General features: G+C 33.0%; 2 protein-coding genes across 5 annotated transcripts; both read left to right on the top strand.

The window, feature by feature from the left end:
- The first annotated feature begins 236 nt into the window (after nt 1-236).
- LOC120072335 lies at nt 237-6,189 on the top strand. The gene is made up of 6 exons (XM_039024805.1): nt 237-540; nt 672-803; nt 2,786-2,940; nt 4,323-4,412; nt 4,749-4,907; nt 5,782-6,189. Exons 2-6 carry the CDS (start codon nt 674-676, stop codon nt 5,878-5,880), a joined length of 633 nt encoding a protein of 210 aa, XP_038880733.1. The 5' UTR covers nt 237-540; nt 672-673; the 3' UTR covers nt 5,881-6,189.
- Nucleotides 6,190-8,453: 2,264 nt separating this feature from the next.
- On the top strand, nt 8,454-18,893 carry LOC120071716. 4 transcript variants are annotated; one of them, XM_039024096.1, is made up of 11 exons: nt 8,460-9,290; nt 9,414-9,698; nt 10,856-11,098; nt 11,296-11,445; nt 12,596-13,971; nt 14,671-14,744; nt 14,875-14,956; nt 15,037-15,162; nt 15,384-15,490; nt 17,029-17,186; nt 18,299-18,893. In XM_039024096.1, the coding sequence occupies exons 1-11, from the start codon at nt 8,850-8,852 to the stop codon at nt 18,545-18,547; spliced, it is 3,291 nt and encodes a 1,096-aa protein (XP_038880024.1). In that variant the 5' UTR covers nt 8,460-8,849; the 3' UTR covers nt 18,548-18,893. The 4 variants fall into 4 exon arrangements, 3 of the variants coding, with proteins under 3 accessions (XP_038880024.1, XP_038880025.1, XP_038880026.1); XM_039024097.1 differs by having other exon boundaries at nt 9,414-9,671; XM_039024098.1 differs by having other exon boundaries at nt 9,150-9,290; nt 9,393-9,698.
- Nucleotides 18,894-24,300: the final 5,407 nt, after the last annotated feature.

Below are 24,300 nucleotides of genomic sequence, written 5' to 3' on the forward strand. Positions count from 1 at the left end.
AAGTTGACTTTTTAACTAGTATCGAGACGTCCCAAACCAATCTATGAGTTAGAAAAAATTTATTTTTTAACCAAATACCGAGAAGGTCCAAAATAATTGATGTTAGAAAAAAAAATATTTTTAAATGGTGAAGGAAATTTTTTTTTACGAGTTTTCGAAAGAAAAAAAGGCTAATTTTATAAAATAAAAACTACCTATTATTTTTTACAATTTCCCAAATCTACATCCTTGAGAGGGCGTTCGGCATTGAAGAGTTGGAGATTTTTCAAAATGAGATATGAATTAGGAAGACGATTTTAGATTTTTTTTACTCCACAGGCTAAGGTTGAGCTATGAACCAATCATCCGTTGCATCTTCATAACCGATTTCAGCCACTGCAACTTCGAAGCTTCACAATCTTCCTCTTCTTCCTCCTTCAATTGCTTTGATTCATTTCCTGGGTAATCTCTGTAATCTTAGAGCTTTCAGCTGTAATCACTCTTATTCTAATACGTGACAAGCGTTCCGGTTTGTCCTCATAAAATCGGCAATTGGCGCGGGTATGTTCGCTTTACTGCTTCATCTCATCCATGCCTCCTCCTCCATTGCGCTTCCATTTTTATGCTCGAAACTGTTTAGGTTCTTGTTACTTACTGATTTCTGGATGGTTTTCATGCGGTGAATGATGCAGGAATGGCTGTTTTTACTCATGGATGCTCCAATTCCAGAATTTTCTGTGAAAGGGAGGGGACCTTGTTTTTAGGTATTTCGGCTGCTCCAGTTTTGCCACAGAGGGCGAGAGTTTACGGACATTTTGCGAGAGGTTAGTCAATTTTAGGCGTCTTTTACTTGGAAGTTGTAATAGTTGTGGATTGTTTAGGATGAGATATTTCATTTACATAAACTTGTAAGTTCTTGCAATTTTGAAATGGTTAGTTTGCTTGTCTTTTGCATGGCATTGAATTGGAAATTTTGAGCTAAGTTGAATTTGCCTTGCACTATTTGCTAATTGTTTATAGTGGAAGTAAGAGTTCTACCTCTCTGCTGGTCGTCAGTTAAGCAATGTAAAGGAAGAGAGAGTCTCACAAGTTGTATTACTTTAGACACAAGTTGGTGGAAAAATAATAGTGAATAATGTAGATTGCTTGTTAATCTTTCCTCACAATGACAACTCCCAATAGACTTATAAATTCATTTTTGTTCGAGGGCCAATTGACATGTACGTTCAACAAAAACTTGTCCCCATGCAGAAGTGCCATATTTTTATGGACATGATTTTGAGAAACAGCTAACTAACTACATCTTTAACATGCATTCTAACAACTAATGTTTTTAAGTGAATATTCCCCTGGAACCACCCTGTAAAGTTGATTTATGCAAGAAGAATGTTGGTACATGCCATCCGGTTTTTAATATGAAAAAATAAGAGAGATTTGATGTAAATTACAAGCAAGAGAATATTTTCAGAAACAAAGACGGTCTTTCTTTTTCCTGTTTGACTTGGTGAGATAGTACTAAGTGAGCTCATGGTGGAACTATGGTCGAACCAAGTGAGAGCAATAATAGCAATAATATTCATCATGCCCTCACTTGGTTTTAACTCTCCTCTTTTTTAACAGCTATAATCTCTCATCACTTACTACCCATTTGAAATGCCTATGGCTCTCTGTACTTCTATAATTTCATTTCTTCAATGAAATGAAGGTATGTCTGTTTCTATTTTTTTCAAAAAAGGATCATGATGGATACCTTCAGAAATAACTAAAAGATGTACTAGATTATTAGCATTTCTTCCTCCACTTTTCTATCTTCATCATTTTCTGGGTTTATTATTTTCCACGTTGCCTAATTCCAAGACAATTTATTACTCCAACTGGTTTACATGTAAGAAAAAAAATAAAAAATTATAAAAAAATTTCCAGTTGGAAGCTACATAAGCAGCTATATCGTGAAAGACTTCAAAACCTTTACGGTGATAATTGAAAATCCTTCTTTCTGATACTTCTAATTTTTACACGTTATGCACCAATAAGTAACAAATGGATGAAGAGTAACTTATTGTGCATATCTATTGTGTTCAACTTTTCCACCAACAGAGTTCAATTATAGAATTTGGTTTTCTTTGGAATTTTCCTCATCCAAATATTGATAGGCATCTGTTAGGTTTTAGATAAGAGGCTGAAAGGTGTTGGGGTTGGGATTTGCAAGAAAGCTCTCCTATGTTTTCATATTGTCACACTCTTTTATCTTCTACCTATGAGGTTTCAAAAGCTGCAGTCCTTCCCAGGAAGTTTGTTAAAGCTCAAATTTCTCTTCATTTAAAGTGTTTTTACAAGGTTATATTTTATGCGATTTCTTTCTCCCAAAAATTATTTTACAGTTCTTATGTATTCTGGATAAGACTATAAAAGCTAGAAAGACAGCTGCAATATATTGCTTTCTACCTAAGTTTCTTCCCAATTTTGAATTTTTGACGACATCCTGCTTAAAAATGAGACGTGAAGGAGATACTGGCTCTTTCTTATGCAATGCCATGGGATAATAGAGAATTAGCATTGTGATTGAAGAGGGGCATTCTGACGGTTGGATGACCTTTTTAAGCCACAATTTTATTAGTCATATTTCTGGAGAGTTATAAATTATTCTTACCCCCAAACTGGATATTGATGTGTCTGGTGTAATTTTTTTAGATGAATAAAACCAGCGCTTTTGCAAGGTTACCTTCAAGTTGATTGTGACCAGTTAAGTTGATCTGCCATAAGAGTCCATTCATTTATCATATGGTTACTATATCTTTTTCTGCAGAAAGAGGAACTAGTCGACGGTTGTCAAAAAAGGAACAACTTGATTTCCCAAGGAAAGGATTCTTTGCCACAAGGAAAGTTGTCCTCACAGTCCCTAGGGACAGTAGCTCTTCAAACACAAGCACCAGCAAGGAAGATCCTACAAATCAATCTGAGGCAAGGAAACTGTCAGTCATGCTTTTTTTCTTTTTCTTTTTTTTTTTTTTCCCCTCCATTCCAATGAATTCTCTTTTTGTGATTTTATTGGGGCAGACATGTATGTGTTATCTTCCTCTTGCATAGATGGTGAATGTATTTATAGAATGCTTATCAGAGAAGATTTCAGCTGATTTACTGGACTTATAGGCAGTTTTTTTTTTTACCTGCAAGAGGGTCAGTATAATGATATTTCCATCTTGATTTTGGGGTTGGCGGGGGGGTGACATATTTTAATGGGAATCTTGTAGAATTTTTTATCATAGAAGGAGAAAGAGTACTTCCATAAATCTTGATGATAAAGGAGAGATTTTATTGCCTCATGGTAGGGGTGTTCAAAAAATCCGATAACCCGAAAAAATTGATCAACCCAACTCAACTCGCGCGGTGTGGGTTGGGTTATCAACTCATTTGGGTTGGGTTGGGTTCAAATAAATGAAAATTTTATGGGTTGGGTTGGTTCAGGGGTTCACCTAATATAACCCAAACCAACCCGAATTTATTATTACCTTTAAAATATGTTTTTTTATTACTTATAACACAATTATTTAAACATGTATTGATTTTAATTTTATTTAATTTCAATATTTTTTTAATAATTTATTTTCAACAATTCTTAGAAGTACTTTCTTTGCACTTTAGAAAGAAAATTTTCAGTGTTTAAATTGAAAGTGAGTTGTTAATCTTAATTATATATGAAGATTTTACATATTTACGTTGTGCTTCTTTTTGGAACAAAATTTGAAACAAATAACCCGATTAACCCGAACCAACTCAACCCAAATATTTCATGGTTGGGTTGGGTGGGTTCATTTTTTAATAAGGGTTATTTGGGTTGAAAAAATTTATAATCCGAACAATTGGGTTGGGTCTAAAAAGTCTTTCAACCCAATCTAACCCAACCCATGAACACCCTTACCTCATGGCAACGATAATATAATGGCTTAAGTTACATTTGTAGGTTTCCTCTGCACATGCTGTCCATGAACAAGTGAAGTAGCTTTTCCGTTATCATAGAGCAACATTCATTGAGGACTTAGACATAGATTAAATGAAAACGTTTTGAATCAATGGTAGATCAATCATCAAAGACACAGCTTCAGATGATTTTCTTTTTATGAGCTTATGTGCTTTACCTATGTATTATAAAATATTACTAACCAACTAAGATGGTCATGCTATGCCTATCGTCAGGGAATCAAAATGTTTGGTTTTTCATTTATCTCTATTTGAAATGTTTGGTTCCACATTAATCTGATTTAAACTTATAGCTAACAGTATCATTGAGGATTACCAGTAAATGCAAATAAGTTCTGTTTCTGATCCTTTTTTTTCCCCTGCAGCGAACACCTTTTGGTTACACGAGGAAAGATGTTTTATTAATTGGTTTAGGTGTCACAGTTCTTGGATTTGGATTGAAAACTGGATTAGAGGTAAGATATTTCACTTTTCCTTTAATAACTAATCCTTCCTCCCACAAGTGATCATTTGTTTATGTATTTATACAATTCCAAGGTGGGACTTTCTCCGCCTCTCATATATACTTTATTAATTTTCTGGCTATTCGATCATAATATGAGCTGAGGAGAAAAAACTTTGCAGTTTGCTCTTTTATTCTCCCCCCCCCCCCCCCCCCCCTAAACCTGTTAATCCAAAAAAGTACATCAACTACCTTTAGCATTGTACTTTTTGTTGTGTGAAATTCATGCTGTTCACTCTTGTTTGTCTAATGTGCAATGGCTTTTTTCCCGTCCTGGTGTCTTGTGCAGTATGCTGGGTATGATCCTATGCAAGCAGGTAACGTCGTTCAGCTTGTTCTGGTTTTGGGTTTAACTCTAGGATGGATTTCCACGTACATGTTCAGAGTTTCAAGCAAGGATATGACATATGCTCAACAACTACGTGACTATGAAGACAAAGTCATGCAGGTATAACGTGCTATAACATAATGAAGGTTTTTAAGGAGTAGCCCCTATTCAAAATTATCAAAATCATCATGTTTGAGAGTGATTTAAGAGCACGTTTGAGAAAAGTTAAAACCATTCGTTGAATACTTTTGACACAAGTGCCGGTAAGTCTTGGATTAGTAAGAGTGTGGAAGAACCAAACATTAAAATGAGGTTAAAAAATCTTTTTGGTCCTTGAACTTTCATACAATTTAGTTCATGAACTTTAATTGGTAACGATTTAGTCTTTGTATTCAAATATGTAACAATTTAATCTTTATACTTTGAAATTTATAACAATTTAGTACCTATAAAAAAATTATCATGGGTTGGTCTAGTAGTAAAAAAGGAGACATAGTCTCAACAAATGGTTAAGAGATCAATGGTTTAATCCATGGTGGCCACCTACTTATAAATTAGTTTTCTACGAGTTTCCTTGTAGGGTCAAGCGAGTTGTCTCGTGAGATTAGTCGAAGTGTGCATAAGCTGGTCTGGACACTCCTGGATATATCATCAAATTTAAGTGTCATTTTTAGTACGTAATAACCCCTTTTATATATTTTTTATAAAAAAATTGATCTCGGATTAGTTTATTGATCTACGTGTATAAAATAATTTATTAAAGCCAACAAAAGTTTTCACGTTAGGGACTAAATTGTTACAAAATTATTAAATATAAGGACTAAATTATTACTTATTAAAGTTCAGAGATCAAAAGTATTTGTTAACCTTAAAATGATTTGTCACACGATTAAAGTTCTCTTTTGCTCTTGAACGAAGTTTGTCATGGCAATTTTGTTTCCTTTAATTTCCAATAACTTTCGTACCATCCTCCCTATCAATGTTCTGTTTGTAGAAACGCCTTGAAAGCCTTACAGAAGCAGAGCTCATAGCATTGCTCGAACAAGTCGAAGAAGAAAAGAGCCAATCAGCTAGTGGCGAACAGGTTAATTGAAGTCATTTCTATACCTATTTATTAGATGTCTCGGACTAGAAATTGAGGAGCAGAGCTTTGTGCATATGGTATTCTAATGGGGCAGTGTAGAATTAGTTTCTGTTGTTTAAATAATGCACATTTTCGATAGCTGTAAGAAAATATAGAACATTGTACTCTATTCTCTCAGGGCATTGAATCAGAACTACCTGATGATGAATCTTCTTTCTATAACAGTTATAAGGAACTGAAATTGTAATATAGAGATGTAAAACATTGAGAATAAGGATTAAATCTTTAGCATATGTAAGTTTAAAAGCTTGGGAACTATATTTACACAATATTTTAGTACAAAAACACAGTTGATTGACCTTTGAAAATTTGAGTCCTTACTCCTTATATTTCATTAAGTTGAATACTATGAAAATTGGATGGCTTAAAGGGAACTGGAGATTGGTGGTGTTCGTGGTTGGTTCGGGTTGAGTTTAAGGATTTTTTAGATTAAATCTAATTGTTCAGATAGTAAATTTCTTCAACCTAAATAGTCTTTATTAGAAAAATGAATCCAACTCAACTATCAAATATTTGGGTTCGGTTGGTTCAAGTTACTCGGGTCATTTATTTAAATTTTTATTTTAAAAAGAAGTAAAATGTCAATATGTAAAAATAATCATATTGAAATTTTTTCCCAAGGTACTAAAAAACTATTTTTAGGAGTTATTGAAGAATAAATTATCCAAAAAATAATTTAATTAAATGAATCTAAAATAAATAAATAAATATATATATATAATTGTATCGTAAGTATACAAAAATATATATTTTAAAGTTAGTGATAATTTCGGGTTGGTGCAAGTTATTTAAGTGAACTCATGAACCAATTCAATCATAAAGTTTTCATTTATTTGAACTCAATCTAATCTAAACTACACGAGTTGGATTGAATTGATTGATTTTTTTGAGTTGTCGGATTTTTTAAACATCTCAACAGAGATTAGAACGAGAGAGAAAAAAAAAACTCAACTTGGGTACAAATGAGCCGTTGACTTTGGTTTAATTGGTTATATCCAAAGAAAACAAAAAGTTCCATTGGTTGGTGGAAGAAATAGGCTATGTTAGCAAGTTGAGATTTTTTTTCACTCATTTTTTTTTAAATTTAAAAAAATATTAATATGATGACCATGATTAATGGATAAAACTTTATGAAACAGTTTCCAGAGGAGACAGAGAGGAAAGGAGTTGGGGAAAAGGAGTCATATTATTTATGTTTACAATGACCATTATTAATGATGTTTTAACTTGGAGTGAGACTTCAATTTGGTTTTCAAAACACATCATTTTTTTTTCTTTTTAAGTTCAAAGGATTTTGAGATAATAATTGATGAATGTTGTTCTCAGTTATATATTTAGTTTAAATGTTTACGTATATATTTTCATGATATTACTTTCCTATTCAACTTGTGTTGTGAGAGTGGAAAGATTTGAACTTATGACTTTTTTTTTTAATCAAAAGTGTATATCTTAATCAGTTGAATTATACTTAAACGCATATTTTTCACCATTCTCTATATATTTTCAAATTAATTAGTTTTAAATACATTTTATTAATTAGGCTAAGAGTAATACTTGAGTATGACTCATACTACACTCATTTTTATGCATTCGCTTTTATCACTAAGGAAAAAATATATATAATTTAGAAAAAGAAAAATTTGTCACGTGACAACTTGATTGGACACTTTAGTAGACAATAGACATGGATGTAGTCTGCCAAAGTATTTTTCTTATACTAATGCCATAGTTTTAATGGGTGTTTTCAAATTTAGAAAACTGGATAAACTATTTATAATTATATCAAGATATCAATATCTATCCAAGATAGACCGTGATAGAAATCTAGATAGATGTCTATCCAATCTATCACTATCTATTATTAATATACTATAACATTTTATTATACTTAAAAATATTTCTTAACAGTTTACCATTTAAAATAATTACCCTAATTTTGATAGCTACAATTTCCCACCCTCTTATTTGTATTATGATTTTTCCTTTTCAAAAGTATTGTTTCAAAGCTTATCCTCTAAGACAATAATTGATAGAATTTTACTAATACTGTTCCCAACGACCATCATTAATAAATTTATATTAGTAAAAGTTTCGAATAAATATCTATAGTAAAATCTAACTATTAATAATCATTAACGAGAACTGGAGCTCAATTATTACTCCTGTAAAAAAAAAAATAATAATAAAAATAATAAAAAACCTGAATTATTATCATCATTAAATTTTCTCCGTATAATGACAAAAAATGTTTCTCTCAAGTCTCACGTAACGACCTGGTCCGGACGATTCTTCTCCGCTAAGGATTTTCATATAAACGGTTCAACTATGGAAACTAACCGGCCCGATTGAACCGTATTCGCTTCCCTTCTGGGTACCTTGGCCTTCACGCCCAGTGCATGTCCGCCACGTGTCCAATTTTACAACGTCATTATGAATTACTTTTGTTTTTTTTCTTTTCTTTTCTAAATTACACCCGGACATTCTTTTTATGGTTCAATAGGAACAAAATCTAACCCTCCCCTGAATAAAAATGAAAACGGAAAAAAAAAAAAATGGAGAAAATTACCGATCCGATGCTCACACCTGTCGTCTTCTTCGGGGGAATTGAATTTATTATTTTTGTTTGTGTTATATGTTTTTCTCTTTTCTTTTATTTTTCTCTCGATCTCGCTGTCGAGATGCCATGGCCGTTTCACTCTCTAACATTTTATCTATGCAAAACTTACTCGGATGAATCTCCCGCTGTTTCTTCCATGTTTTTGTCTTCAGTAATTTCTATCTCTAGATTTGTTTGTTTTTCGAATTTCTTAGTTTCCAATTCGTTCCCTTCATTTCGGAATACGAACGTCGTCTATGGTTGCTACATGGAATTTAGTTCGTATCAATTATGATAGACGAACCCTAATTTGGCCATTGAGATGGCAATTGTGACAGGGGATCGATATTTGGAGAAGCTGGTGAAGTTTGTGGAGGAACGGGCCGATCCTCTTATTGAAGGAACTTTGGTGTTGAAGCTAAATCCAGCGGGATTGCACTACGTGCAGTCGAGGTTGGAGGCCTTACATGAACTCGAAAGTCTTTTAACCGGAGCTCCAGTTGACTACCTTCGAGCATATGTCTCCGACCTTGGCGACCACCGCGCGCTTGAGCAGCTCCGACGAATTCTGAGGCTGCTCACATCTTTAAAGGTCGTTTCGGTGCTTCCGCAGCCGTTGCGAGATCCGACACCGCTGTCTCTGTTGCCGTTTGGAAGTTTGAAGGTTTTGGAGCTCAGAGGGTGCGATTTGTCGACCTCCGCGGCAAGAGGGTTGCTGGAGTTGAGACAGACCTTAGAGAAGATTATTTGTCACAATTCTACGGTATGTATCGAACTAATTGCTGAGTAAAAGATTGAGGATATGTATTTGTAATGGTACTTTTATCTCCTTGTCTTATGAAGTTGATTGAGATTCTTAATACAGATGTTTTCTTAAAATATATAGGACGCTCTGCGGCATGTGTTTGCAAGTAGGATTGTTGAGGTTAAGAACTCTCCGCAATGGAACCGACTGTCGTTTGTTTCATGCGCGTGCAATGGCTTAGTTCTCATGGATGAGTCTTTGCAACTTCTACCTGCTGTTGAAACCCTTGATCTGAGCCGAAATAAGTTTGCAAAAGTGGACAATCTCCGCAAGTGTGTGAAACTGAAACATTTGGATCTTGGTTTTAATCATCTAAGGACTGTTGCCTCTTTTACTGAGGTATGTACTTCAAATAGTCCTATCAAGGTATTTTCTTGGCCATCGTGTGTTCTTTCTTTATAATGTTTGGGAAGAAGTTGCTGCTTTTAAAAAATAATAATTATTGGGTGCAGATTAGTTCTATATTGCCATGCGTCGTTTCTATATATGATTTTCGACTGTTCTCTATTGTCTGGGGGTTCCTTGTTTTCTGTACCATTGTATCATATTTCGTTCGTGTATAGATTCTTTTGTTTTAAGACAGCAGAAAGTAGGAAATGTTACCTCCATAAAAAAATGAAAGGAACTTTGTTATGTTCCTTGCTGCTAAATGTATACTTTTCTTTTATATAGTGACAACATGATTTTCTCTAGGTGGTATTCATTAAGTATACCTTGAGCTATAACATAAGTTAATGTATATGGAGAATGAAGTTATTTTGATGGTTCTAAATAATCAAATTTATGAAATAACTTCAAAATCTTTCATGAAAAGAAACATTCTTGCCTGATTTAACAATTATAGTCAAAGAACTTGCCACTATACTGCGGTCACTCGTTGTTATTTGTAGTTCATAAGAGCAGGATTTTTTTTTCCTAGAAGTATACTACCTTACTGATGTTTGTTAAACTTTCTTATGGGTTGTGAAGATAGAGAAAAGCTGGTATTCATTTAATTCTTTTTGAGTGCTAGTAGTATCTAACTTGTCGGATGATTATTCTGAGATTTGAACCCAATGTCTATATTTCAAGCGTCATGTTGTGGTTGGCTTGAATAAATGAATCTATTGTATTCATGGTAAGGTAAAAAGATTACTGTAAAATTCCATCTCCAACGTGTTCAGAATCATTTTTGTATGTTTTAATGTCTTTGAATTATCTCATTATAGCATTTGGTGAATATTTCTGGTTTTAATTCTTTGTATTATGGCCTTACATTGGGTTTATCGGTTTGTTTTAATTTTCAATGGATTTTCACCCCCCAATATGTAGTGTTAATTAATTAGTTATTGATTTGTTGGGGGGATCTTGGTTTGCTTTCAACCTCAAATGCAAAAAGTTACCACTATTTTTATTCAGAACCAAGGTGGTGCTCTACTTTGAAACTGTGGAGCTCGAGACATACTTTTTTTCTTTTTTTTGCTTCAAGTTGTTGTTTTAGGTGTAGTTTCAGACCCATACACGAATATTGTTGAAAAATGCAGGTTCCATCGCATATAACTAAACTTGTTTTGAGGAACAATGCTCTAACTACATTGCGTGGGATTGAGAATTTGAAGTCACTTGAAGGACTTGACGTGTCCTACAATATAATTTCCAATTTTTCAGAGCTGGAGTTCCTTGTGGATATTACATCTTTACAGAATTTATGGCTAGAGGGCAATCCTTTATGTTGTGCACGGTGGTATAGAGCACATGTGTTCAGCCTTTTCTCTCATCCAGATAATGTTTGTTTTCATTTTCCCTTCTCAATAATTTATTTTTCTACTTTTTCTTTCATTTTTCATTTCTTTAAGAAATTTTATTGTTATTAATTTTTAAGATTTTAATTTAGAGAAGTACGAGAGAAGTCCATTGCATGAAACCAAAAATGTTAGTAATTTCGCCATGTTAGTGCGGTCTTATTTCTTTTGTTTATGGTTAGCTGAAGTTAGATGACAAGGGAATCTGTAAAGAAGAATATTGGAAGAGGAAATTTATCATTGCTAGCAGGCAAAAGCGTCCAGCTGGTTTTGGTTTTTATTCCCCAGCAAAAGATGGTGCTCAAGGAGAGGGGAGTATAAACAATAAAAAGGTAGGTTTTTGTTATTGACAGGTAGACCATTGTATGTTGCTTTAAAATCAGAGTGCTAAGGGCATAAGTTCTCTACTAAGTGAGATTATCTTAACTATGGTCTACCCTTACACAAATGCTTATAGAAGTTGCATTAAAATATATATTAATAAGAGAACAAAATATAGCATGTTGAGAATATTATTTTAGGCATAAATTGTTCTTGAAAGTTTGTTTTATTTAATTGCTTGGTCTTTGAAAAGTATCTGTGACATCAATTTAGTGGCAGTTGGTTGTGTAAGAATAATATACATTCTGGTTTATTGGATTGTATAGTGTAAACAAGCATTTTGTCTAAAAAAAACATTTTCTATAATGTTTTGGGATTTTGGACAAATAGAGTAATTAAAATTCATTGTGCTCGCCCCTGAATAGTAGATTTAGATTTTTTTGTTTATTACCCTTTGTCCAGAGGGGTTATCAAGTAAGTTTTTGAGTCAATCAGTGATTTAAGATAGTATCAGAGCAGGGTCCTATGTTGAATCCCTTCCAATGTTATTTATTCCCCTATTTATATAGATTTTAATTTGTTGGGTCTTCTACATATTTCGAACCCACAAGTGAGTGGGAGTATTGGATGATATAACATTAATTTTACCTTCACCCATTAGCTTAAGCTTTTGGATCATCGGTGATTTAAGAAATTAAATTCTCAGTTTAACTTGAAAGTTATATATATAAAAAAAACTACTAAATTGTAGGTTAAGTACGGTCATAGATATCAAGGCTAAGAATTTGTGTGTTTCACATCACAATACCATGGGGATGGAATTGAAATACCAGATTCTTATTTTTTTTTAAAAAAAAAAACCATGGGGATGGCCTTTTCATAATTGAGAAAAATAATTGTTTATAGAGTGATCCTTATTTACAATTCAGCGGTGTACATAATGCCATTTTTGGAAACTGATGATCAGTTATATTCATACTGTAACGTTCATTTTTTCCCCCTATTTCATTGTAATTGGATTTAAACCTGAATTTATTCTTTTTCAGTGTTCAATTTAATCTTTGAACTTTTAGGACCATATGGTCTTCCTTTGATAAATGCCTTATGTTGTTAAGGATCCATTATCTAAGTAATAATAAAAATTGTTCACTGTTTTTGCAGAGAACAATTTCTCGAATTGCTTCTATTCAGAGTGAAGAAGAGAGTACGTATTTCTGTTCTGACCAGGAGTCTGTATCATGTGATAATGAGACTTATGGCAGAGAGGAAGCAGCATTATCAGATAATGAAGTTGAAGTTGTTGATTTAATGAAGAAAATTGAATTTATGAAGAAAGAGCGATCTACACTTTGGTTGCGGGAGTTTGAGGATTGGTTGGATCACGCTCCTCCAAATACTGTTAATGGCAATATCAACCGGGCTATTTTGCGGCCTGGAAAAGAAAAATATATGAAAAGTAGAAAAATTACACAGCATGTTGGGGAGAGCTCAAGATACAAATCAGAGTCTATTCAGGCATCGGGAGATGAAAGTAGTACAAATTTTGTGGAGTCGGATAATTCCTTTGTAGACATGCCTAGTGGTTTGATGGCCTCCCACTACTTTGGCCTGGATGGTTCACTAGGGAATGATGTCGTGGTTCCCCGATCTAGAACACAAAGATTGGATCTCAAAAACGGTCACCTTAGTTCTTCATTTGAAAGCCCTTCCACTCATATGAAAAGCTTTTATCCTTTGTATAATAGGTCTCATGGAGGTGAACCAAAGGTTGAAGATGCTAGTATGTCACCATTGAATGCCATAGATGGCATATCTGAGTCTCACTCATCCTCAGCATTCCATGGATCACCACCCCATTATCAAGAGGATATTCTTCACCGTCGACATAATTTAATGGAAGAGATTTTACAATTATCTGCAGAGTCATATTCAGTTCCTTCCTCTGACAGCTATTCCAGCAATAGTGAGGATGATATCTTTCCCTTTGGACCAATAATGCCAGAAATTATTGAACCTACAAATGGTAAGTCTTTGTGTGGAAGTGCTGAAGGTCAGTTGTCAATACATCATAGCAAAGACGTTACTTCTAAACAGTGCCATGAACTTCATCAGGTTGGAGAAAATGGCCCGTGCCCTTTTGATTCATCTATTAATCAAACATTTAGCATGCCGAACTCTGTTTGTCAAGGTTACAGTGTGCAGTTGCCAATCAATGTTCCTGCTGATACTCATGCCTATGGAACCAATCACTCTGTCCAATGTGAGCTTAATAGTCAGCAGAGGAATAGAGAAAGCAAGAAAAAAAAGAAAAAAAGAGTTGTTTCATTGTCAGGACATACCGGAGTTGGAATACCAGACAGCTACAAATGGACAAGTTCTGATCCGAGTGTTTTTGGAGCTGATATGGAAATTGAACTAGAAAATGAAAATTTTATTGAAAACTATTTCAATTTAAATATTGCAGACTCCAGAATTCATGAAACTTGTCAGCAGTATCTCAAATGCATTTGTATACTTGATTCTAAGCTAGTCTACAGGTAGGCTATTGTTTAATTCTTTTGGAAAATTTTAGTTTCAGGACCCATTCCTTATTCTCCTCTTTAATTCATTTGATTTTATTTAAATAGAAGTGTAAATTACAGACGATCTCTTTCTTTATGTATGGTTATAATAATAGGATTCTCTTTGATTTACCACCATCGAGTGAGGAAGAGTGGAAGAAAAAAGACATGGGAACAGTGTCAGTGTTATTTCAAGATTATATTTAAGGCACCTCACAGTTGGGCAGTGTGATTTTCTGTCAGATGGTTAAATCATGGCCACTGGGGTATAGTTTCTCTGCAAATAGTTTCAGTCTACCATTTTCTAATGGTTCATATCTAAATGCCAGTGAGAGCATAATGATTGTATTAATGATGACTTTCTCCAAAGTTGGACCAATTGGTTAGCGAATAATTAACTTACATTATTTTCTAAAACATTCACCTACGACTCTTGCACTTTGTTGCAATGAGGTTCAACATGTGTGATTCTGGAAATAGGGGGAAATAATGATTGACATACTTAAACTGAGGAGTCTTCTTTAGTATGATGTTAAATTATCACTAATTCTATGTTAATTTAACCATTCAGATTAGCTTCTATGTAAATTGAAGCCATCTGTGATAATAAATTATTGATTGTATTATTTGTCCTTAGTATCGTTTGATTGACATTGTTTATGTTCAAAATTGCAGAAAAGTTGTCCTTTTACTGAGTAGTAGAAACAAGTTGTATATACTAATTGTTCGGGCTGCTGGAGATGGTTCAGGTTGGCTTTTAGTTCATTGTATTTATATTTCAATTTCTTCATATTGGTTATTCGGGGAGCCTTTTGAGTTTTTTTTATTTGCTTCTTTATTGTTCTAGCTGATTGCTAACCACAGTTTTCTGCCTCATAGGAGCCATGCTCATTTTATCGGATTGTTTCAGTGTTGAAGATATTAAAGAAATCTTTGTTGGCCTAGGACTTCAGGTTGTGAGGTTAGTGAAATTTTGAGAAATTCAGCGATTGTGGGTAAGATCACATCAGTTGAAACATTTTTTTTTTTTAATTGATACAGGGTTTGCTTGGAGAGAGGTGTAAAATATTTGTTTGTTACTGGATGCATTGAGAAATCAAGACATTTACTTTGTATGCTGCAAGTATCTGGCATTGGAACTCCTAGTGACAAGAGTGTCTTAAGAAGGTAATATTGCCATGCCTTGTAACTACTTTATTCTGTATGGACATGCATTCTTATATTTAATATGCTTGAGCATGGATCTCTGAGGGCACAACACATCAGTCTTATGTGCCTTTGAGTTGTTATTCATAAACCCACGTGTATGGTTTTTCACATTTGCCACTTTTGCATCTGTACTTCCATCTTTACTTTGGTATACTCATGATTTAATATTTATATGGCAGTTTGGAGCAGGTTCAGGTTGAATTATTTGAAAAACAAATATGTGGAGGTGCAAAAGCCAACTTACTTCAATATTCTATGGTGCTCTTTTCTTGCAGTGAGATTCAAGGTTAGCTCATGCTCACTCACGCGTCTTTGTTCACTCTCGTGGTACACTTGATGTAAATGTATAGTGAATCATGCTAATTATACTTTAAAAAGTACAAGGACCTTGAGAGTAGCAGAAAATAAATGACAAATTATAGCTTGCAATATCTTTACTAATTTGTGAAAAGCTTTTCATAGGATTCTATTGCGCTGCAAAAGTAGTGTCCATGGATTTTCATCTCTTACCTCATAGATTTTTTAAAAGCTTCTCCCGAGGTTGTTTAGCAATGCAAAAGTAGTGTTCACAAGCTTTGGTATTTTACCTCCAACCATCATGCTTGAAAATCATAAATATTTCTAATCTAAATAAGAAAGATGGTAACCTTCTATTAGAAAAAGAATTAAATAGTTAATGGCCTGTTTTATAGAGTTGTTTAGTATCTTTTGAGAGAATATAAGTGTTATCGATGGAACTCGATTGTTTGAGCTATCTCTTTACTTGAGCTTTATTGCTTCTTAACAAGGAGAATGTACATCAATAGAAAATTGGACAAGAATTATAACCTTTTTTTCTAACACCAACATCCTATATAATAGTCGTAGGGAACAACAAGGGCCTATTTGGTAGAGAATCTGAATTCTGTTTTATGTTTCATATTCATTGGGTTCAGCAAATATGTAATTGGCAGACAACCCAAATTCTGTTTTCGAAAACTATTTTTGGATTATGTGATCCAAATAGTGTAAATTCTAAAAACAATATTTTTATGTTTTCATTGCATCCAGATTCTGAATTTAAAATTTTAAAATGCAGAATTATATTAAATATTTGAAAACAGAAAATGCAACTTTGTTTTCAATTTATGTTTTCAAGTTCTTTACCAAACATACCCTAATTTTTCAGAAAGGCCTCCTTATTTTTTTTTTCTTGAAATGCTTCCCAAGGAACGATGAATTGCCATTAGAGAAGTAGTTTGCTGTGGAAGAGAAAGTTTTCTATCCTTTTTGACACTAGGAAAATGTATATATCTTTCTACCTTTGGTTTCAAAATAGCCTCAATATTTTCCTTTTTTGGAAAAAAGAATCTCTCAACAAATACCCTTTTTGCATCTAGTTTTGATTTAGTTTTTGTTTTGTTCTACATTTTAAAATATTACTCTTTTATCCCTGAGTTTTGGGTTTAGTTTTTATTTAGTCTCTAAGTTTCAAAATGTTACATTCTTATCTCAGAATATTGAGTTAAATCTTTATTAGATACTTAGGTACCATGATATTGCACTTGTACCCTTGAGTTAACCGATGTTCACTTTCGGTTCCTAACATAATGGGACCTTGGTAGCTTTAATGGAATGCCGACTTGGATGCTGATGGGTCTATTTCATATTAGTTTATATTATTTATATGTTACGTAGTAAAGATAATTAGTTTTATAATATTTCAATAAGTGATGGATGGTTTTTGCAGTTACTTGTTTGAGTAGATAGAAATATCTTTTTTTTTTCTTTTTTATGTTTTAACAAAAGTATCTTGTGATATCAAAGAGTTCTTTTGATATGCAGGAGAATTGTGGTATCCTCGATCCTTGTTTATCTTTGAAGGGCATTTACTTGTGTGCATCGAGGACTTGACGCAATTCGGTTCTTTCTCAATAGAAGGACCATTACCTCCATACTTTGCCCTTGACTCATGTTGCTTGATTGCCGACATACTTGAGATGGTAATTTTCTGTTATTGATTACCTGCAGCTTGCTTTATATTGAACGTGCATCCCTGTTTTGGTGATTAGACATGTCTTTAGATACTTGGCTCGGGAGGATCTAGGACATGTTTAGAATGACTTTCTAAGTGTTAGAAAAAATGTTGTGTCAAAAAAGTGTTTTTTAAGCATTTAGATAGTCATTCCAAACAGACTCTTAGTACGTAGCCGAATATAATTGGCTTGAGTTGTAGGATGCACAAATTTGGGGGAAAGGAAAGAGATTTCATGGCTAGGATTTGGCTAGAACTGTAGTTGAGGAGTGAAAAGCAGGCCTGTACTTGTATTTAGAATCTAGTCTTTGTCCATTGAACTTCAAATCAGGCTATCGGCTCACGTTTTGTATAATTTTTATGTCTAGAATGGGTTGACATGATTTTAAACAAGTAGTTTTAAGTTTAGGATAGTTGTTGTCACAACCTTTTGTAAATTTCAGAAAATAATTTGATAAGACCTAGGCAGAAATGGGCTTCTTATCTTTTATCTTATCACATCCATACTATCTTGTTAATTTACAAGTTTAGTCTGTGACCTTTTAGCTTTGTGTTTATTTGATCTCTAAACTTACAAAAGTATCTAAGATGTCCTTGAACTTTCTAACTTTGTTTTCAATAGGTCTTTAAACTTTAAAAAATGTCTCGTAGGTCCTTAAACTTCTAATTTTGTGTCCAATTGATCTCTGAATTTTCAATTTGTGTTAAATAAGTCTGTCTTATTCAATTTAAAATTCATGGACATACTTGACACAAAAACTGAAAGTTCCCCTCATTGGGCATAAAATTCAACTTTGTAAAATCAATTAATTTTCAAAAATTCTGAATACATCAAGGACCTAGTGGACATAATATTGAAAGTTGAAAGACTTATTAAAGTTTTATGAGGTTTAGGGATCTATTAAACAACTTTTAAAGTTCAAGGACTAAATAGACACAAACTTTGAAGGCAGAGGGACCAAAATTGTAATTTAAAATGTTCCTCTTGTACATTCTCAAAATCATTTAAATATAGAAAAAAAATTCATTATGCGTCTTAATGCTCTCGTAAGATGTTATTAAATATGATCCTTGTCATAGGTTGTTGAAGTGAAGGGGGCGTTGTGTGTGACCTTATCTTCAGAACTTGCATCGTCCGTGTTCTCCTTGATCCCCAAATCCGACGAGAAGGTTGTCACTATCGAGAAGAAGGAGATTTCATCACCGTGTTCTTCGAAATGGAGGTTAAAATGGTTTTGTAAAGAGAATCTACTTAACTTCATTGCACTGGCGAAGGCAATCCACCTCGGAAGTAAGGGGTCTTCTTTGCCTGTAAGATATGTATCATGATTGGGGAGGCTGCAGAAAAAGGTACATAGGCAATGGTTCATCATGTTTTTAGGTTCTGATTCAATTCATTCTTTTATTGGCTCTAGTTTGTTGAGTGCATTTTTTTTAGTTTATTTATCTTTGGATTACTAAATATTCTACCATGTAAATATGTTGTACAGTGTATAACAATTAACTAGGAAGTCAAAATTCTTTATTTCTTTTATTTCCAGTGTGTCTTCTTTTTCTATTAGATGCAAAGAGGGAAGGGTTTGAGTTGTCCTATAAGACAAAGTTCAATTTAATGTCTTGTAGAACTGTGATTTTTTAGAAAATGAAGAATAAGTCATGGATGTGTTAGACACAAGTTTTGTAATGTTGCCCATCGATCCTTTGGCTTGATCATTGATCTTTGTCCTATTTTCTTTCTTTAACTTTTTTCGGTTGTAGCTTTTCTTTAAATTCCTTGTCTTTTCCTTTTCCACCTCACTCTTATGGACTTTGTTTCTTGAACATTTCCTTTTCATATTATTAGTGATAAGTGGTTTCTAGTTCAAGAAATTTATTACCCCTCTGAAAAACGAAATTTATTACACACACACAAATTGTTTTTTTTTTTTTTTTTTGGGATAAGAATTATACACAAATGATAAGTTTGAAGATTTTGTTCTCGACACTTTTAAAACTTGCGTGACCTATTAAATACAAATTTGAAGTTTTGAGACTTAACACCCACAATAATTTTATCGATATATGTTCATTTAGATTAATAGAAGTGGGTAAACATAGTATTATTTGGACTTCATTCGGTAATTATTTGGTTTTTAGAATTAAATCTATTTTGTCTACATTTCTTACGATAATTTGCATTTTTCTTTAATAATACGGTTGAATTCTTAGCTAAATTCAAAAAAAAAAAAATAACCTTTTAAAAATTTTTTTTTTAGTTTTTAAAATTTGACATGGTTTTTTAAATTATTGGTGAAAAGTAGATAACAAAGAAATAAAGTTGGGGGTAGAAATAGTGTTCATAGATTAAATTAAATCACAAAATGATAAAATGGGTTTTAGATTTTAGATTTTCTTAGGATAGACTTACCCATATATATGTATTGAGTGGGATTAAACGTGGTATTATTATCCGTCCACTCATAGAAATGCCTTAGGTTCATTATAGTTGGGATGAGCTGGTTTGAACCTTCGGGTGAGGTTCAATTAGGGTTTTCTTCTGTCCTAGCCCCTTTCTTAATGGGTATTTGATACCTGGACGTTGATAAGGGATTAGATTTCATATATCTTTTATATATGCAATCCAAATCTAGAATCTTATGTCTAATAATTATATTTTACTTTAGAGTAATTGCTTTGAATATAATTTTCAGTGTAATTGCTTTGAATATGATTTTTAGTGATCATAACTAAGTGCGTAACATTTTCAAAAAAAATTGTAAATATAGCAAATTCTATCAATTATACGGTATTTACTAATAGACTTCTACCAACAGTATGGTCTATCATCGATATGATGGACTATCCAAATTTTGCTATATCTACAATTTTTTATCGTGCTATATTTATTAATATTTCAAGCTTATTGCTATATTTGTAATTACTCTTTTACTTTACTTTTTTAGCTTTCTTTTTATCTTGGTCTTGTATCGGTTTGGTTTCTATATTCTTAGCTTTTGTTTGAATCAGTTTTTGCCTCTTCATTGTAGTTTATATTTATTTCAACACTGCGCTTTATATCAATATCAATAACTTGTATTTGAAGGGTTTTTATTAATGGCATGCGGACCTTTTGAAAGTATAAGTGATTTTAAAAGTATATGCACGATAGTCTGTGATGGTATAATGAACAAAATCTTATATTTATTGAAATTGACATAATTAAAAGTACGTAAATTACATAGCAGAATTACAAATTTCATTGACCTATAGAGACATTTCAAAAATATAGATATAGCACAAAAATGAAAGTATATATTTTAGAAGGTAGATATATCGACATCTTGCATATGGTGAATGGTCCCAAAGTAGAATACAGCGATATGAGACTACAAATTAGAATTTATTGATTGTCCATAATGTTAGTAGTTTATTTTTTTTTCAATTAATAAATTTAACGATACGAGTGAACATATAACATGATTTTTTTAACCTGACAAGTTATATTCTAATCAGTATAATGCTAGGTCAATTTTGCAATAGCTCAATCATTTTTTTTTACTGGTTAATTAATATATATAATTTTTGAAGATGTCAGAGTTTGAATTTTCTCATGTTCACAGTTTAAATTAAAAAAGAATTGTACAAATATAATGATATTTAGTTAATTCGTTCAAAAATTATGGTATATGCGACTTGGTATTGATGGCAATATACATATATATTTCCTTGTTGTAACTCTTTGTAAATTGGAGGACCTTTTCAAATTCGATGCAGCAACTTTCCATTATTTTCTTGTGTCACATATAATATATTATATTATATTATATACGACGGTTGGATTTTTGTGTTGTTGGTCAACGGATTTGAGTTTCAGCTTGTTTGCCCTTCTAGAAGGAGACTTTTTCTTTTCAAACTTTTCTTTTTTAAAAAAAGTTCTTGTTACGTAGCTATCTTTTACTACTATAATATTGAAAGTAGAGCATACGTGGATTCTTAGTGAGACATCAAACATGACAAAAAAATTTCAACCTTAAAATTCACATATATTTAGCAAACTCATAAACAATTAAATTATTCATCTTTAAAAAGAATTGTAATTAAGGGGCAGAGCTTGAGGGAGGGAGGGGGCAAAAAAAAAAAAAAAGGTTGAAGCAACTTAAGTCTTATTCATAAATAATCGTGAGACGATTCTCTTACATGTGTCGTTTTGGTATTAACATCACTATATATTTAAAATAAATTAAATGGTAAGAAAGAATAAAAAAGGAAGCCCATGTCTTGTGAAATTTCACATCGAGTGTGATGTCTTCTATGTTTTCGTCTCAACACGGATCATTCATATATTAGACATGCGAGCGGGGATATTTTATATAAAGGAGTCTGTATAAGATCGGACCACAAAATGTTTAGTCTCGTTGTATAACGTCGTTCATAATTGAAACTTTCATTTCACAATGATGACCATAGGTAACATGACCTTAATCCTGAGTGAGTTGTGAATTTCTGCCTATGAGGACGGTCCTTTGATTTGCATGGGTGAGAGTGGTTAGATCGTCGATTCAACAAGCTTACTACTTTGAGGATTTGTCTGATTGGGGATCTATTGTTTATTAGAGGAATCAGTGGTACTTAAAAAGTTAGATGTAACTATAGGGGCAAAATGGTAATTTGGTTCAGCTTTACTTACGAGCGATTTGTGAAGCGTCATCATATTGTTGATTGGTTATATCCAATGGACACAGAAATATATCTGTAGTACAAAGAGTGCAGCTGTCGGTCTTTATTGGAGTGCGCAGCAGTTAACGGATGGTGGATAATGAGTTTAGTCCATTATTCACGTACTGTTGGAGCTTCAAGCTACAGGTCCATAAGATCCCTTTGGTAACTCAATGGATTTAAGTTGAGAATTCGTTTTTGGGTTAATTTGAAATGTTCAAATTAATAAGAGGGAATTTGATTAGTTAAATTGATTCAATAATATATGATATAATTGATATAATGTATTTGATACATTATTGTTTGATTGGAGGAACTAATATTTGAATATGATTCAAATATAATTTATACGGATTAGATTCATAGACTCATAGTTCTTAAATTTAATATAAATATGATTTATATTAAATGTCATAAAACAGAAAAAGAATTATGGTTTAGATATTGCATATGATGCAATATTAAAACTATAGATTATAAATATAATATGATAAGTTAGTTGTCATATTTATTTATATTTGTTAATTATTTGATAATTAAAAATCTTTTTCACAATAACATCCCTTAGTGGGTAGTTATACAATTTTATGGCAAAGTGGAATAAAGATGAAAAATTGGTTTTCCAATTATTCTACAAAATATGTCTTATATTATTAGCAATCAAATTTACTAGACGATAGATTCAGAGATTAAACGATCAAGTATCTAGTCTATGCGATAAATTTCATCTTCTACATGATAGTTCATTCGTTTACTCGATCGTCTTCCTCTTTCACTCTAAATCTTCCCTCAAATCAAAAGTAAGTTAGAGCCCACCACTCCTAGATTCTCACACCAAGAATACTAAGGTAATCTTGTGGTTGTGTCCTTTTTTTTTCGATGATCGAGTTGTTGCTCGTTGTTGTTCGAGGGAGCCCGAGTTGCTCGTTGCGTTTGTGTTTGATCGAGGGATACACTTGAAGAAATGTTCTTTAAAGGTAAAGTCTCTCATCCTTTGTATTTAATTCAAAGCATGTTGTAATTTATGAGTTAATACATAATCTGTTTAGTATGACCGTAAATGCATGAGTTCTTTCACAATGGAATTTGGACGATTCGCTTCTGCTCATAGGTCCTCTCTACTTAGAGCTCCTTCACTTGTATGCTAAAATTGTAAAGTCCATACGAGGATATCGTTTCACTCGTTGGATAGTTAAATGAGCAAAGCAAACTGCACATGACTTGTATCTTTGATTGGTTCGTCTTCGTAGAACGAACAAAAGAGGATAAGCTTTATTGTTGAGAGGGAAACAATGCAGATCACCTTCTTTTTTAGTCTAGGAAATAATAACAAAATCAAACTCACTTCCATCTGTCAAAGCATCCACTTTCAAGGGGTTGGGCTAGGTTTTCAAATAAAATAATAGCTCATTAATCTATTCAAGTAAGAAATAAGAAAGTTTAGATAATTGTGTAATTTGACCTATCTATTTAGTGTATATGTGTAGAAAGCCATTAATCTTAAGTTACTTGAAATGCCTATAGTTTTCATCTACCTTATTATCCTCCATCAAAGAGCTTAGAATAAAAAAAATAATAAAACAAAAAACAAAACAAAGGCAAAAACAACAATGGTCTTATGTTTTAGCTTGTTGGCTCATGAATGGAGCTTAATTTTTGTCGAGAGTAGTCGAAGGCAAGGTCAGAGTCCACTCCCAAGTCCATAGGGTATTAGGAAGAGTCATAGAAGAGCAAGTATCCCAAAAGGAGAAATGTTAATGCCTCAGGGTTTGGACCGGCTAGTCGAATCAATAAATATATAGCAATTGAGACATAACCGAATCGGACCCAAACTAGCACCATGTAACTTCAAGTGCACAAAACGTCCTTAACATCGTCACCGTGACATGTAACCAAAGGCATTTGTTAGAGGATAAATTTTTAAGTTGTCTCATTCGACCACCTCAAAAAAGAGAGTAAGTAATCTTTAAAGGAGAGTCCATATCTTATTTCTTTTGTGTTTAGCCAAATTAGTCACTCCTTGTACTAGGAGTGATTATTGAAATCGTTAAAACCGAACGAATGTTAAACCGAATCGAAACCGAATTAATATGGTTCGACTCGGTTTAAAATCTGAAAATCGATTTGAAATCGAACCGAACTGCTTATATATATATATATATATAATTCATTTTCCTCCAAAGGTTTCCTTTCTTCTTTCTTCTTCCTCGCGCCTCGCCTCACTCTCCTCTCTATTACTTTCTTCTTCCTTGAGATCAAACAGTGGCTATCACGTCTTTCGCCTCACTTTCCTTGAACACGAAGGAGTAAGGTTACACCTTTCCACTCGGCGCTCGCTCTTCTTCCTTGATTTCCGATACCCCCATGCCGCCATTAAGGCCCTAGCA

Source organism: Benincasa hispida, chromosome 2, assembly GCF_009727055.1.
Source record: "Benincasa hispida cultivar B227 chromosome 2, ASM972705v1, whole genome shotgun sequence".
Lineage (NCBI taxonomy): Eukaryota > Viridiplantae > Streptophyta > Magnoliopsida > Cucurbitales > Cucurbitaceae > Benincasa > Benincasa hispida.

What these genes read in the sequence shown, in the direction of transcription:
- LOC120072335 (XM_039024805.1), top strand. Translation starts at nt 674, where the DNA reads ATGGCTGTTTTTACTCATGGATGCTCCAATTCCAGAATTTTCTGTGAA. An exon ending in GATTGAAAACTGGATTAGAG is followed by an intron (nt 4,413 to 4,748) that starts GTAAGATATTTC and finishes TGTCTTGTGCAG; the next exon opens with TATGCTGGGTATGATCCTAT. An exon ending in ATGAAGACAAAGTCATGCAG is followed by an intron (nt 4,908 to 5,781) that starts GTATAACGTGCT and finishes TTCTGTTTGTAG; the next exon opens with AAACGCCTTGAAAGCCTTAC.
- LOC120071716 (XM_039024096.1), top strand. Translation starts at nt 8,850, where the DNA reads ATGGCAATTGTGACAGGGGATCGATATTTGGAGAAGCTGGTGAAGTTT. An exon ending in TTATTTGTCACAATTCTACG is followed by an intron (nt 9,291 to 9,413) that starts GTATGTATCGAA and finishes TAAAATATATAG; the next exon opens with GACGCTCTGCGGCATGTGTT. An exon ending in TTTTCTCTCATCCAGATAAT is followed by an intron (nt 11,099 to 11,295) that starts GTTTGTTTTCAT and finishes GTTTATGGTTAG; the next exon opens with CTGAAGTTAGATGACAAGGG.